This window comes from Neoarthrinium moseri (assembly GCF_022829205.1).
Source record: "Neoarthrinium moseri strain CBS 164.80 chromosome Unknown scaffold8_Wmoseri_CBS_16480, whole genome shotgun sequence".
In the NCBI taxonomy this organism is placed as follows: Eukaryota; Fungi; Ascomycota; class Sordariomycetes; order Amphisphaeriales; family Apiosporaceae; genus Neoarthrinium; species Neoarthrinium moseri.
The window spans coordinates 409,502-425,052 of record NW_026055122.1 but is presented as its reverse complement, the minus strand read 5'-3'; the positions used below and the strand labels follow the sequence as shown (position 1 = coordinate 425,052).

The window sequence follows — 15,551 nt, the reverse complement described above, 5'->3', positions numbered from 1 at the left end:
TGGTTCCACAAACTGTTGATCCTACGTTGACGATTCCGACACGACTGCAATCTTTCCAGTCTGATCCTACCTACGCTCACTTCATTTGAGCTATTGCAATAGTAGACAAACTAGACATGGAGACTCGATCTGCCAAGACTGTTGATCCACATCTCCAAGGCTTACTGGATCTCTGCGCGCCCTATGATCCATACCAAAACAAGTACAAGATGCCAGAAGTTCATCCGACAGTCTGGGTTGACCATATTTCTTCCACGGCATTCCAAATAAACACGAAACAGCTCAGCGCCATGCGGGCCATGCAGAATGCACTTGACAACAGGCGCATTCCAATGGAGTGGTTCCGGCTTTCGTACCACAGGTTGGCCCTTATTAGCACTGCTGCAGTCCTTCTCGACCAGGAACGCAGCACCGTTGTACACCAGTTTACAGACACGGGAGGAATTCCACGACTCGACCCTCGAGAACCCCATCCCGCCGGATACGAGTACTCGCTTGGAAGGCGGTGTGTGCCACCAGTAATTGAACACATGCTCCTGCTTGACTACGGCATCGACAATCGCCCACTTGATTTACATTGGTATCAGTGTCCGATACGGTCAGGCTTCAACAAGATGTGCCACGCAATCACAAGATTCGCTCTCTGCTGTCGTGACGGCAAATTCCCTACCCGCAACGAAACTGATGCATTCAGTTCGGCCCTAGCGTACTTCCGTTTTGATGAGCACATTGCCGAGCTGGCAACCACGTTGCACTGGTTCTGTACACATCGTGGCCCGATCAGCGACATAGACTACCGTTGGGGCCGGACTGGTTATATCGGGGTATTGCAGGAGATGGTGTCAGACATCCCAACTCAGGGCGTGGATCGGCTCGAGTACAAACTGTCTATGGACATCAACATTATGATTCCAAAATGCGTTCGGACTGAGCAATCAAGAGAACAAATGTACGCCAGGGCAAGCAGCTTGGCTGCGCGGCACAACATCTCGGTCCCTTCTTCGGTGGAAGCCCATGATAGGCGCTTCCACCAACATATACCACAGGGTGGCAGCGTCCTGGCCGTTGAAAAGGGTCAAAAAACGGCGGTCGAGGCACCACCGAGTTACGAGGAGGCAATGAAATCAGAATAGACCTAGGCACAACGTGCCATTCATAATTAGCATCTTGGCGCATCAATCATTTGAAATCATATTGAGTACTTTTCTCTGATCTGTGTAAAATTTTGCCATGATGCATATCAAGAAACCTGGTTGCCTGAATATTGCCTCGGAGATAAGGCGCCAGAGTACCACATATATCGCTAATGGATAGCAAGCTTTTGGAGCTTTCAACCACTTATTATCCTGTGTTCAGTCCACTTGCCAGCTTTAGATGTACAAGGCAGAAGGTAACGGAAGCGGTTGCAAGCCAGTACGGAGGCAGTTAGGACATCTGATTCCACTATCACAAAGATGAGTCATACTCATCTACGATGTAATCGAGCCAAAGTGTCAGAAAGATCCGATGTTACATTTGTCCGTTGATTTCTGACCCTAGCTGTTTTCTGGAACACCGAGCCACCTGTTTTTCCTCTCAACTAGTAGTGGTTTCAAGCAAGCCACAGCTGGAGAGAAGTCAGCTTCCAGAACTGCCTCAGGATTCGCCAACTCAAACTGTAACATATTAACCACAGCCCATATGCAACTTTAAAGCTGTAACTTACCTTGAATTTCATGACCAGCGCGGGTATGACTTTCTTCATTTGCATGATAGCGATGTTCTGGCCCAAGCACACGCGACGGCCCCGACTAAAGCCCATATGTGTGGCTTCCATCTGTCTCAGCTGCTCGCGGTCTGCAGTGAGCCAGCGCTCCGGACGGTAGGTGTCGGCGTCCTCACCAAAGACCTTGGTATTTTGGTGTACCGCAGATGGCAGACAGCCTACACTTGTCCCTTCGGGAAAGAACATGCCGGCAATGGTGACGCCTCCAGCAGGGACCAAACGCTCCATCGGCCAGGTCGCTGTGGAGAAAACCCGCATGCTCTCCTTGATGACGGCATTGAGGTATGGCAACTTGCTTACTTCCGAGAAAGCCGGAATCTCGGACAAGCCGGCTTGTGACAGCTCGTCCTCGAGCTTCTTGAGAGATTCAGGGTTCTTAAGTAAGTAGTAAAGCGCGGACGTCACCGTCGTAGCCGTCGTATCACCAGCTCCTGAAATGGTGGACATCAGCATGCCTGTGATTCCTGAGGCGTTCAGAGCCTCCGGATGATCTTGGCTGGCTTCCAAGAACCTCTGAAGTAAGTCTGTATGCTCGATATCATGTTTGTCCTTCCCAGCTCTCGCCTGCAGCTTTGCCGCAGCGGCTGCCGCCATGCTGGATGGCGCTCGTTTCTGGCGCATAGCGAGGGGATTGCGAAATACAAGTCGCTCCAACTGTGGAATGGATGACCACCATCCCCAGTGATTAAAGCGGTCGCGAATGAGTTGGATTGAGCCGCCCACATCGTCTTCCGCCGCGAGACACCCTAGAGGCTCGCCGAATGAAAACCGCCCGGCTGCGTCCATGGTGTAGTATAGAATCATGGATGAGAGGTCGAACATTGACCTTTTCGTCATCGTGTCGAAGAGCTCAGAGATGGTTGCATCGATCCAGTGCTCGTATTTCAGCACGGCGGTGGGCGTGAAGGCGTTGGCCACAGATCGTCGCAAGGCGCCATGGCGACCTTCGTCGGCCGTGCTCACCAGACTGGGCACCTCTTTGCCATTTTGAATCCCCACTAGTACCTTATACGAATCTGCCTGGGGTGAACATTAGAGTCTGGTTCAAGTTAAATATAACATTGTATTTACCGTGATGAAGCCCGCCCGGCTCCCGTAGACCGCATTTATAACCTCCGGGTCACTGATACTGACGCTGCGCACGCCGTATCTCACGACTGGACCACACTGGGCATGTAAGTCTATAAGTTTTTGTCTCAGTTTCCCGTTGTACTGCAGGTAAGCTCGCCAGAGATCGGTGGCGCCGGCGAGGAACGGCCCGGGCGCTTTGCTCAACTTTGTCCAATTAGAGAGCAGATGGATGCAAGTAATACCGAGTCCAAGTGCGGCCAGCAGAATTAGCGTTGATGCCATCATGTGCTATTTTTCATCTGGAAGCAACGTGCTGACGGAGATGTAACAGACACAAAGAGGAAGAAAAAGTAGAGACCGAAAGGGCGGGCGTGCTAATTAATTAACTTAGACCATAACCTGCGTTCCCCATTATCTCAATGCTATGATCTGACGCTGAGGTCAGCACTTGTTGATACCTTGCGACGGTCCTCTTTTTGTCCGTCGATAAGCCAATTAGGTGCAATATTTCGGGAGATAATATTTGACCCAAACACTAAAGAAGTATGCCCATCTTTTGCTGGCTATGCACCGAAACAAGCGCCCGCCAGCGTTTCTCGACGATAACAGGCGGATGCGAGACATTCTGGCCTGACAGCTCTATAGTCAAGCTATTGGAACACGTGCCAAGCTTGTCGAGCCAATTCGAACGCCGAGGTTGGGGATATAGGGGCATTTGGGGAAACCGCGCCATGCGGTTGCGAATATTCATATCCTCATGTTCTTGATGGTCTACACATGGCTTATCGAGTGAGGTCGAACGGTAGCCTCCATAGTCTTGCCAAACGCGGCCCCAAAAGTAGCTGCTTAGTTCTATGTAAAGCTCTCCGCATGCCGTGCATGAATTGGGCTGAAACTCCTGCCTGGGCTTCGGGCAGGCGACCTTGAGCTCATCACGCGGACTTACGTAGACAAATACTTTAACTATCTTAAATGTGATAAGATGAACAAAAGAGCTGTACTTCTAGTTGGCAATACCCTCAAGCTTCAATCCAGAAACATCTTGTGACGCACGTAACGGTGATTGACGATCCAGGCAGAGTCCAGGCTTTTACCCCTGAACTACCCGGGGAGCCAAGGCGGCATCCTAATTGGCGTCATTGGATGTCGGGGTGCCGCCCCACAGTGGCCTTCTGAAAACACTGCCCCCTGACTGCAATGCAGGTCGTTCGACGGCGCATCGGCTCATCAACGCAGGTCTCAGCCCTCAGTCTCTTTATCCGTTCGATTCATCCATACCAATTCAACCAGCGCCGATTGCGGACGGGCGCGTCCATTCATTATTCTCACATGCCTCGCATCACGGTTTCACGCGTGATCGGGCTGATCCCTCTGACCTGGTTCTGCCTGGTGGGGACGTGGTTCTTTCTTCCGTCGCCGGTGGTCAGTCCCATCAATCGCCCGGGCACCATCGCCAGCACGTTGCAGTCGGGTGGCACGATCACGGCCGTCGTGGAAAATAAGCAGTCGTTCAAGAGGAAACGGGATGACGGCATCCCCATTCAATGGGCATGCAGCGGATGCAGTGGCCTGGTGCTCGACTGGCGGCTCGAGTCACATGCGCCCACAGACAGTCTACTGTTGCATCTAGGTGAAGCGCGGATCAACCTGACGGAGGCAGCACTGCAAGGACCTCAACCAGACGCGGATGAGAAGGCAACCAGCATATACGTTAGCCCGCCAATCAAAGCGCGCATACGTACTGGCAGCACTCGACATTCCCTCATTATGCCCTGGTTCACCTGGGCAGACAGTATTCTCACTTACTGGACGATGCATTACCCGCGTGAGGACATCTTGGTCAGAACCTTTAGTCCGGAGCCCGGCGTCGTAGAGATCTGGAAGGATATTGAGATGTGGGATGCTTACGCAGCCGGGAATACTATCCGAGAGACGGACCGTGAGGTTGGGCTACTAGGCACCTTCTCACACGTGCCGACCACCCGCCTGCCAGGGGCGCCACTGAGAGCAAATGCTGCCGGCGTCAAAGTTGCAGGCATCCAGGGCGAGCTGCCGTCCAGGACCTGGCCCATTCGAGGATTCATCTGTGGTCCGCTGTACGTGCCAACATTCATGATCGCAGTCGTGCTGGATGTGTGCACGTTTGGGATTCTTACCATGAAAGGTGACCTCATCCTCGGCATGCTGGTTGTCCTCCTGGCCCTGATACGCACTGAACGCATGGTCCTGTCTCCCAGCAGGTGGCTCTGTCGACCAGGGACAAAACGACCGAAGCAGCGTGGGATCTGGGGCCCCAGCGGTCCGGTTGCCGATGAGGAGAGTGGCCTCCTCAAAGAGCGGCCTCTGACGGCCATGTCCATGTTTCCCCATCCCATCTCCAAACCTTCAAGATCGCGAGCCCCGATCCTCAGCAAGTCTTGATCATTGTTTCTCCTAGTTTGCAGACCTGTTTGATTCGGGCAGCTGCCCACCCGGGGAAGTAGGGAATGTATCAGCTTGGACCTTTCCCCCCGGGTTGCACTGGGACCTTTTCTTCAATATCGTCTAAGATTGGCGTACACAGCAGGGAAAGAATGCTTGCACTATTCATTGGCGTTACGGCGTAATATTTGAAGCAACTGCCGGTTGCTGTTGGCAATTGGTGTACATATAGGATGTTCGTTCATAGCATAGACGGAACCACTTTGCTTCTCACAATCTACATGACCTTTACGTGAGCACGTGCTGCCGTACTTATGGGCTTCGGGATGGGATTTAAAAGATTCAGACATCTCACGTCAGACAGGCAAACACTGCTCATGAGCCTGATAGTTCATTCGCAGGTATTGGCCTGTCCCACATGACGTGATGCACACAGCCGACAACGCTACTGATAGACCTCATGCCAGCGAAAGTGTTGATGACATCAAAGATCTTGAGATCAAGAAATCTCCCAACAATATCATAAGCTGCCAGTCCTATTCTGCATTACAGTAAGTCTTGCAGATCGGCTAAGCAAGCTGTCTAGAGCGTATGTGGGATAATAGGAGCCAAACTATCTATCTATTGGATCGCGTGCCATCGGTTCTCTATATACACTGATCACAGCGCTTCAGCAAGGGGCTTTAAGCGCTTGACGCGCAGAAAAGCTTTCAAAGCGCGCTTCGTCACCAGATCACCTAGCCACGCACGATCATAGCTTCACGGTCAGGACCCGTGCCGATCCATTTTACCTGGTTAAAGTTAGTGATAGTTCTTCGAAGCCAGTTCAAGTGAAGCCGTTTTGGGCGAAGCAACCAACTAACCTTGACTCCAATGAAATTCTCAATGTACTAAAGAGACAGTCAGTAAATAGGATCAGATCCAGCCTGAAGTTGAATATAAATGTACCTCGACATAATCCCGGGCCTGCTTGGGAAGATCGTAGTATGTCCGGGCGTTGGTCGTCGGCTTATTCCACCCAGGCATTTCGTGGTAAACGACTTCGGCGTTATCCAGTATGTTATGGTCCGCCGGATAAGAGTCAAGTTCCTATTGATTTTAGCTATGCCTTAAGATCTCAGATCACAATAGCTTCCTACCTTGCCTGTGCTCTTGTCTTTGTACGCAATGGCTATCTTGACTGTCTCGAAGGAATCGAGTACATCGAGCTGCATGAAGAGTCAAATTCTCTAATCCTCTCAGATCAGTTCTTGCAAGGCTTACCTTGGTCAAGTTCAATGCCGTGTAATAGTTGACCATGTGACCATGCTTCACAACGACGAGATCTACGGAGTATGAGTAAGTAACGGCCAAAGTTGATTTTGAAAATAACACGAGGTGTTGACAAACCGAGCCTACACCGTTAGCCATGCACCCCAAAAAGTTTAAGGAAGAGTGGCTTACCAGCCGCAGCGACGTCTTCGGCCTGTGGATGTTCCCCATTCCCGGCCAACCTCCTGGAGTTTCGTTCCGACCCTGTTGCGCACATGGTCAGTTTGCTTCGGATCCAAAGCTTAGTAGTGAGTAGGATGACAGTACTCTTCGAGATCTTCCGTCTTGAAAGCGCCAGCGCCAACACGTGTGGTGTCTATATTCGTCAGCATCTGCTACACACCATTACGGATGGCGAGTTGGGAATTGCCTTCCGTATGGTTCCTGGCCAAAAGGTGCCGTGATCACTCTCATGTTACTTACAGGCTTTAACCACTCCGATGGTCTCTGTGATGTTCTTAGGGTTGAGCGTCAAGCCGGCGATGATGCCAGAAATTGTGGTGTTCGATGAAGTGACATAGGGGTATGATCCCATGGAAAGGTCAAGCATTACAGCCTGTTGGTACCAGGACAAGTAAACCACCTGATCATGTACTCTGAAGCCTCAACCGAAGACAAAGCAGCGGTTGACGTGATATGACGTGGCTTAGGCCACCCCAAATGGCTAGTAGTGTGGCTATAGATGCTAACATCACAGACCTATAGTGGATCTAGGTCTGCGAAGGTTAGCAAAGGCCGCAAGTGAGCTCTCTGATATCAACATACGCCTCTACACAGCCACGCCACTAGCCGCTGGGGTCGCCATGTTAAATTGGAGAACATTTTCGCCACGTCCATACAATGTTGTCTCCTCGCCGATGTCAGAGTGTAAGAGCTTCAAGTACATGACGACAGGCAGGTTACCAGCCCGGTCATGTCAGTAAATAATAAACGTCCTAGGAGTTGAGCACGAACATTTGCACCCTCAATAATCACGTTCATGTTGCTCGTTTGTCTAGGAAAAGTAAGCTTATCAAATCTATGCGGGGAAGCTTTGTGGGAAGACCAAGGGACTATCCTGGATGGTGATCTATCCCCTGCTCCTCTCGATAACGCGCCGGGAAGGTTACTTACGCAGAATGCATAAAGCTCAAACCATCAATCGCATACTTTGCGAGCTCCGAACGGTATCCTCGGAATCTCTCAATCTCTTCCTCGACATCGTACTTGAGCAGATCGCCGTATCGGGCCTTGTAGCCATGGGCTAGTCGACGCAGTTTCGCTTCGAAGAGTTCTTGGTCGAACACGTCGGCTAGACGGACACCGCTTCTCTAATCCCGGGTTCAGTGAGTTGCTTGGTGCCCAGTGATTCTAAATGCTTACAGCTGCCTTGGTCTATTGGGTCCAGTGTCAGTATAAATGTATGATTTTGACGGATGACAACGCGACTGTGCTTACACTGTATGAGGGCCCGTTCAATAGAAAGTTAGCTCAAATGATTAAGGATATAAACAAGGTGGACTTATAATTCCGCGGCCAGTGGTGCCGATCTTGCGCTCTGGTCAAGTTAGAATGAAGACACGCACTGACTATAGATCGCTTACCTCCTAGCTCGACCTCCTCGAGACCATCAACGGCGGCGTGAAGGTCAAAGTTGATATGAACCTGGGTGTAACGAGTCAGCAAGTGTATGGCACAACGCGGTGGCCCAGCGTTGCGTAGGTTACTGACTCTGTCAGACACAAGGATCCGATCATAGACGTTGGGGAGTCCTTTCTATCTCTGGTGTCAGCAACGATCTTTAGATAGCTGCCAGAGTAGGGATTACCTCGTCAAGCTGCTTCAATTCGGAGAAGAACGAAGGGCTAGATGTAATCAGCATTGTAGCTAAGTCTTGATACGCCGACCAGATTGTGTGTTGAGCTGGATGGCGATACGAGAGACTCGCATGGAAGCGCAGAATACTGGGTTTGCGAGACTTACACGTGGAAGGTCCTGTTGCAGGTGGATGCCGTTAGTACCGGTCAAGTGCTTGCTCACCACTAACTCGTCCTGCCGAGCAGGGAATTCGAGCAACTTACACGTCGGAGCCGATGAAGTTCATGCTACCGTCAAGTCAGCGTCTGATCACCAAGATGAACAATAGTGGAAAACGTACCAGTTCGGGTTGATGAGACCGGAAGGGAGGAGGTGAAAGCTATTGTTGGTCAATTATTCGCTTAGCCAACAACCGGGGCTTTGATTCGGCGTCTGCATACCTGTACGAGACACCGTTGGCGCTGTGGCAATGGTGGTCAGCGACATAATGCATAACTCGTCGTAGAATAGCACGGCAGACCAGACTCACAGAATTGAATGACCCGCATTGTGCCCTCCCTGTTATCCCATTTCAGCATTTTTGTATACGACGTCGCAGAGAATGTTGGGCTTACGGCGGCTCTCGCGCTATCATCAAGTCAGCGTCTATTAGTCGTGAAATTGGACCTGCCTGGAGAGGGTAGGTTCCTGAATATAGAAGAAGGATATTGGCAGAGGCCGATTTTGGGTCGAAGGGGAAACCACAATGTTCGACTCCTAGCCATCTCCGCCCTCTGTTGGCAAGCAACCATATCCAGAAACAACACCACCTCCAACAACCCCCTTCTTCCCCGTAAAGGACGTACCAGAGTTGAGCTTCGGGCGCGAGAATGTCTACCAATTTTCCCTTCTGAAAGTCGATAGGTCAGTCGACAGCCTCGATGTTTTAAATCGGAGGGGGTAGACGTACTCCTTCATCTCCTAGGGAAGCGCAATCGAGTTAGCGACCAGACGCTGTTACACCCCGCGAGGGACCAAACGTGGGACAGGGAAAATTACGAACCCCATTGGGACCCCAAGACAACCCTGATAGGCATGATGCGCGACCGGGAATAACTGGCTGTGGTGTTGGGCGAGAGGGCGAGAGGGATTTCGTATGGCTGGTCTGGGAGGAATAAAAGACGCGGTTTCGGAGTCGAAGTTTGACGGATGCGTCACCAAGCGCAAGCAGCCCTAGGGACTTAAAGTTCCTTAAGTACAAGCGCAACTACCCCCAAAGTCGGAAGAAATACAGAATTTCCAACCATCAAAACGTTCTTTTGCTCGCACACTCTTGCAAAACGAGTTCAATTTTTTCTTTAGTTATAGAAATTCAGCTGTCGTACTACGAAACCAAAAATTCAACGACCAAACGCCCTGTCTGCAAACCAATTGTCCAACCAAAGGAGTACTTGAAGGTACCTCGAGGTGGAACGAGGATGCCAATGGAGGGGCCAATGGAGGGGCTGTTGAGGGGGTTTCTGCCAACCAAATGCTAATACGGAAGGCGGTCAGAACGGCTAATTCCTCCACGTTGATTGGACAAGACGAAATGATTGTATGTATTGTTCAGGACGTAGTACCCATTAGTACAATTTTCTGATGTGTTTTCAGACACTTCGACTGGCATTGAGAACGTACGTAGGACTCGAGACCTGGATGAGGGTACGAGGTGATTTGATACCGTCCCATCTGGCAGATGAACGTCTTCTATTGCCTCTTGATTAGGTCGCCCCTGATCATGTGACGACAAAGCAATGCTAATACGCCACGGGGTGGCTAATGGCGCAGCCACAGTGCCTTGTACACAGGTAGATCCAGTAACTTTCAGGTTGTATAGATTGTCCATTGTTCGGAATAGACTCACTAATTGAGTCTCTTTCCACAACGCCGTCAGCCTCAAACGAGAGTTGCATCTTCTAGCACGTCAAGCTTTGCTATTGTTGAATATCCCCATAAATGGCTACCTGTCCAGCCCATACCGTAGCTGTAGGCCTTAACTGACCTTGTATGCCCACGTATGGAGGTGAGGTTCCAGATGCCACTATGGTTCTGAAGCGACTGAATATGACTCCTTCTAGTTTGCCACACAAATTACCCGCTGACAAATGATGGACCGATCTCACCAACACGTCGAAGTCTGGCTGGTCGAGTCACTATAATCCGACGCATCATTACGCGAGATCAAGATCGGGTCCTTATAAGGAACTGACTGTTGGAAGCTGGAGCTCGGGATGACGAACGAGCCCATCAGTGACCAGCACCTCAAACTCCTGCCGTCGAGCTAGGGGGGGCTTCGCCATGTTGGAATATAAAACGGTCTAATTGTCAAGGGTTGGCTGCAGGCATCTTGAAATAGAAAGGTGGCCGATATATTTGTCCATGTTGCGGCTCCGGGACGAAGTTCAGCGATTAGGTGCAGTACCGTAACTAGACACCTACCCTCCAGAGCCGACCAGCTCCCCGGCTCCCGGCACCAAGCTGAAGCCCGTCCTTGTAATTGTAGGGGTCCCAATGGGGCAGCGGGTCTGCTGAGCCAAGTGGAGCCATGAGGCGATAAGCGGCCGATAAGATATGGAGCTTGCACCTGAGGCGGGACAGCCACTGACTTAACTAACCCCCAGTAACTTGACTGCTGTATGGACATACTGGAGTCGGTCACCTAACAACAGCACGCGAGCCTGGTCCGGTCGGGTTATCGTCACGGACGTCTTGTTTCCCAACGCCGCTTTGCTTGTTCGACCGTACCCCCAACCTTCGCTTCTCTTCTCATCATTTGTCGTTGTACATATAGATTTGTCTGCGTATGCCACCGACCGAAACCGCATCGGTGCGCCGCGCCCTTAGCTGACCTCGCTGTTTGTAGCGCCGAATCAGCCCATCCGATAGCGACGCGGCCGCATACTCGACCCCAGCCTGCGCAACGACTGCTCGTCGCCCCAAGCCTCGGGATGGCGAGTCGCGAGGGTGCAAGCCCGCCGCCTGAGGCTTTCGGTCCCGATGACGTTGCTGCCGAAGCCAGCGAGACGGAATCCGGAAGCTCGTATGCAGGCACCGCCTCGGCTCCAGACACACCCGCCTGTCCCTACCGCAACTCATCCTTCCACGACCAGGAATGTTCGCTCTTCCACGACTGCCCCACACATCGTATGGAGAGGCTACCTGAGGACAATGACGTCGCGGCCAGCGGACTCGAGGAAGCACCGTCAGAGTCGGAATCCCATGACGACCCCGAAGACGACCCCCAAGATGGCCCAGTGCTGCAAGAGTTTCTGTCCCATTCCGATGCGAGAGGGCAAACGAGCACTGCAGATACGGACGTGGCTCAAGTCCAACCGTCTGAAGCAGCAGTGTCTGAAACAGTCCCCGAGCATACTGCCGCTATCAGCAGCCAGGAACCCAGTGAGACTTTGGGTACATCATCGGGAGCAGCAGGCGTCTCTACGCAGCTTGCAGCTGCCAGCTTGAACGGGGATTACCCTCGCGAGGCAACGACACATGATTTGAATGCACAAGACGCTGCGGCACAGGTTCGGGGTCGCGATGTATCAAACTCTGCGCAAAGCTCGAGGCCTTCGTCTTCCGCGTCTCACTCCAGTGGCCACCGGAACATGTTTGGAACTACAGACTCTCCTACACTTGCCAATCCTAGGTTTTCTGGAAGGCTCCCAGGGACTGAGGTCGCCCTCCCCCGCTGGCAACCCGACTCCGAGGTGACTAGTTGCCCTATTTGTCATTACGAGTTTGGCCTTTTTAACAGAAGGCATCATTGTCGGAAATGTGGCAGAGTTGTCTGCGCCAACTGTTCACCTCATCGTATCACCATTCCGCATCAGTATATCGTACGGGCGCCTGGTGAAGTTCCCCCCATGGCAGGACCTGGCGTCTTCGGTGGCGAGCGTGGTGTTGCCGACTTTAGCTTGCTTGGAGGTGGTGAGAGAGTACGACTTTGCAATCCCTGCGTGCCGGATCCGAACACAACTCCTCTCACTCGCCCTTCTCCCACAGTCCCCGGATCAACACCTCAATCTATGAGATCACCGCATCAGAGATCACAGAGCAGCGCCGATGGCACGGCCTATCTACGGAGTGGCCTTAACGAGAGATATCTGCCTCCGATTCCGACAAGCACGAGACCGGCAGACAGCGCTTCTTCTAGGAGCAGAAGCGCCACCATGGTATGTTGACTTTTTCCGGTGAAACACGTGCAGCTACTAAAGTGACCATAGCACCATCTATCATCCACTAGGGCTCAGTACGGTCCATCAGATGCCCCCTCCATTTTCCAAAGGTCACAAGCCGTCTGGACGCCTTGGGACACGCAGCGAGCCAGTGGACCTCAGCCCGGGTCCTCAACCGGGGCTGGAATACCGGCGTTTACCACAGATGAGCTGCGAGCTCTGCGCGCAATGGGCGCTCAACCTCGCTTCGTGCAGTCTGGTCGAGGTTCTCATGTAGACTCACGCTTTGATGCCCTCTTGAGACAGATGGCTTCCGCAGGCTCGTCTTCGACGGCAAACAGAGATATCGAACGGCCTTTGCCAGCACCGCCGCAGATTCCGGAGGAGGATGAATGTCCTGTCTGTCACAACGAGCTGCCATCTCGTAGCTTACCGAATTGCGACGACTTACGCGAGCAGCATATTGCCGCCTGCATTACGTCACACAGTACGTACTCGCCACAGCCCCCGATATCGACGCAGACAGGAGTTCACGGCACTCCGCCTCCGAGGGCAATGCGGCGGACTGGCATGTTCCCATACATGGCAACTGAGAAAGACTGTGCAAGCGGGGAGGAGTGCACCATCTGTCTCGAGGAATACGAACCTGGTACCAAGATGGCAAGATTGGAATGTCTCTGCCGGTTCCACCACGCGTGTATCTTGTCATGGTTTGAGAACCACCCTGGTCGTTGTCCCGTTCACCAACACGACAGTTTTGGTTATTAAATGCATAGCCCGAGCCCGTGTTGGGAGAGCTTCTGGCCCGAAATACTAGACGCCAAACTCGGCCACGTCCAACCCCGGCCGTTCAGAGCCTACGATACCCTCATTTTTTGTATCATTTGAGTTTCCCTATACATTTGCCGGCATCTTCGCGCCGGCTGCGCTTGTAGCGACTTCAAGTCACCGCACGATATCCCCTTTCCGAAATCACTCATTCACGGCGTTCAGCGATGTTTGTACCCAGGCCTCATCCCATGCACCGAGCATCGGGTTTAGGAGTTACGGTTTTATATTGTCATGTTTGGCCTCCAAGATGGAAGGCCCCATATTGTGCTTAGATGTATATACAGGACTAGAGATTGTTCGCCGTTGGGCCGACATGGCTCGACTCTTGTCATATCACTCAGTAGGATCGGATTAAGAAAGCCAGTGATCTGGCAGTTGGACGACTTGGGACCTTTTTTCTGTGCTCTGTCAGCGATCTGAGTGCAGATGTCTTGTGGGATGTTTCCGTGACCCGAGTTAGGGTTTCCAGCACGTATGATTTCCGCGACAAGATCAGCATCATCTCTTGGTGAGGGGTCTGTTGGGCCTGACCCAGCCCAGATCTGACCAAGGAGGAGCCGTATTTGGATTACTGGCTTGACTCATTATCAGAAGCATGACTGGTGTTTCCAAATGAACGGCTAGAGGCGAAGCGATTCAGGGGACATAACACTGCAAACCACGCAATCGGCGGATAAATACGTGACAGGTCAGAAAACACAGAGATAAGTTCCTATGTTCCCTCCTCCGTGAGCAGCGGCGTCCATGGCATCAATGACTTGTCAATGTTGACAATCAGCGAAGCAACACGGCTTAGGGTCCTCATGGTAAAAGGTTGACCGCGTAATGTCTTGGAACGTGAAACAGCCTGCTTTTGAGGCACGTGTGAGCGGTGCTCAGAACCCAGTGCCGTTGCCCGGAACGTGTAGCATTACAGGTCATATACATGTAGCAACCTCGGTGATATTACTAAACCGCTCGATAATTACTTATTCTATGAGACACACATGGTTTTAATTTCAAGGTATTGGCCCTTGGCTTCGCTTGCCATCAAATGGAAGGCAATGACCTTAGTACCTAGGTACATGGACATGCATGTAACACAAGGCTGCCGACCCCAATGGCCCGGGCCGCATTGCAGATGCATTGGTTGTCGGCAGGAGGCCCACCACCACCTCCTCCTCCGTGGATGCCCGAAGCCGCGAAAATGAATCCCAACCGAGCATTCTCTTTCGTTTTAAAAGGGGGTAGTACCAAGGTGGGATTTCTATCGCCACATTAGTTTGTAGTCTACATGACACTCGAACCATGGTTATGAATCATCAATTACCTGCCACAACTCAACTGATCGAGAGAGTCGCCCTTCTACGATGCCTCAAAAAGAACCCAGGACAGAAGAAGCACAACAAATCAATAAATGAAACCACAAATCTCGCTAGAAGGCAGTTATCGCTCAAGCAAGAACGCGAAATCTGTTCGGCTTTGGCATTCCTTGCTGGCATCAGTGACGATTCAGATCACGTTACAGCTGTGGCGATTGAAGAACGCGTCGACCTAAAGACAATCGGCGTCAGGATCGCCATCAACAAGTCTCGAACAGATGATAACGATGGGATCCTTGAGGATTTGACGATTGGGTTCCGAGAAATATTCTCAACTCTATCCAAAGTCTCCCAAGGTGAATTTCCAATCAACCCAACTAATCTTTGGATCAATCAGTGTAACATCAGTTCTTGTTTCCCAGGTCATTCAAGAGCGTCAGTGGAAAGATTATTCCGAGAAGTGGTAGCACTCAGCCGGGATAGGATTCTTACACGTTTACGGTCAAGGAAAATCTCCCCCGACTCGAAATCGAAATCGAAATCGAAAAAGCCACTCCATGAGCTGTTTCAGGAAATCATGCAAGCGGTAGTGAAGTCAGCTACTGCTAGGGACCAAAAGAAGTTTAGCTCAGAGGCTATCATATTATTCGACTCCCTCAAGTCATTCGAAAGCAAGGCTTCTGGGCCTGAGGAAGCCAGGCTACTAAGAAATTTGATTCGGCGAATAAGGTATTTCTTAGGGCGGATCGATTTAGAGAGACTGCTAAGAAGAATCCCGGGCAAGGAACTAAATCCCAACATAGGAGATGCTGTTCTGGATGAGCTTACCAAGCTGGCTCATTATCGTACTGTGAC

General features: G+C 51.6%; 5 protein-coding genes across 5 annotated transcripts; 3 read left to right on the top strand and 2 right to left on the bottom strand.

Moving 5' to 3' along the window:
* Positions 1-116: 116 nt before the first annotated feature.
* On the top strand, positions 117-1,133 carry JN550_003404 (uncharacterized protein; the record flags this gene model as incomplete). Its single annotated transcript, XM_049314805.1, has 1 exon — positions 117-1,133. One exon carries the CDS (start codon positions 117-119, stop codon positions 1,131-1,133), a length of 1,017 nt encoding a protein of 338 aa, XP_049174595.1.
* Positions 1,134-1,535: 402 nt separating this feature from the next.
* JN550_003403 (uncharacterized protein) lies at positions 1,536-3,118 on the bottom strand (the record flags this gene model as incomplete). Its single annotated transcript, XM_049314803.1, has 3 exons — positions 1,536-1,655; positions 1,706-2,785; positions 2,837-3,118. The coding sequence occupies 3 exons, from the start codon at positions 3,116-3,118 to the stop codon at positions 1,536-1,538; spliced, it is 1,482 nt and encodes a 493-aa protein (XP_049174594.1).
* A 915-nt stretch (positions 3,119-4,033) lies between these two features.
* On the top strand, positions 4,034-5,257 carry JN550_003402 (uncharacterized protein; the record flags this gene model as incomplete). Its single annotated transcript, XM_049314802.1, has 1 exon — positions 4,034-5,257. One exon carries the CDS (start codon positions 4,034-4,036, stop codon positions 5,255-5,257), a length of 1,224 nt encoding a protein of 407 aa, XP_049174593.1.
* A 737-nt stretch (positions 5,258-5,994) lies between these two features.
* JN550_003401 (uncharacterized protein) lies at positions 5,995-9,441 on the bottom strand (the record flags this gene model as incomplete). Its single annotated transcript, XM_049314801.1, has 24 exons — positions 5,995-6,048; positions 6,121-6,147; positions 6,206-6,346; positions 6,397-6,465; positions 6,521-6,582; positions 6,701-6,772; positions 6,831-6,884; positions 6,992-7,124; positions 7,523-7,562; positions 7,682-7,878; positions 7,931-7,942; positions 8,006-8,037; positions 8,152-8,212; positions 8,279-8,323; positions 8,376-8,412; positions 8,531-8,542; positions 8,629-8,652; positions 8,706-8,744; positions 8,806-8,826; positions 8,895-8,923; positions 8,980-8,992; positions 9,211-9,254; positions 9,315-9,325; positions 9,408-9,441. The coding sequence occupies 24 exons, from the start codon at positions 9,439-9,441 to the stop codon at positions 5,995-5,997; spliced, it is 1,263 nt and encodes a 420-aa protein (XP_049174592.1).
* Positions 9,442-11,334: 1,893 nt separating this feature from the next.
* Positions 11,335-13,332, top strand: JN550_003400 (uncharacterized protein; the record flags this gene model as incomplete). Its single annotated transcript, XM_049314800.1, has 2 exons — positions 11,335-12,561; positions 12,613-13,332. 2 exons carry the CDS (start codon positions 11,335-11,337, stop codon positions 13,330-13,332), a joined length of 1,947 nt encoding a protein of 648 aa, XP_049174591.1.
* Between the last annotated feature and the right edge of the window lie 2,219 nt (positions 13,333-15,551).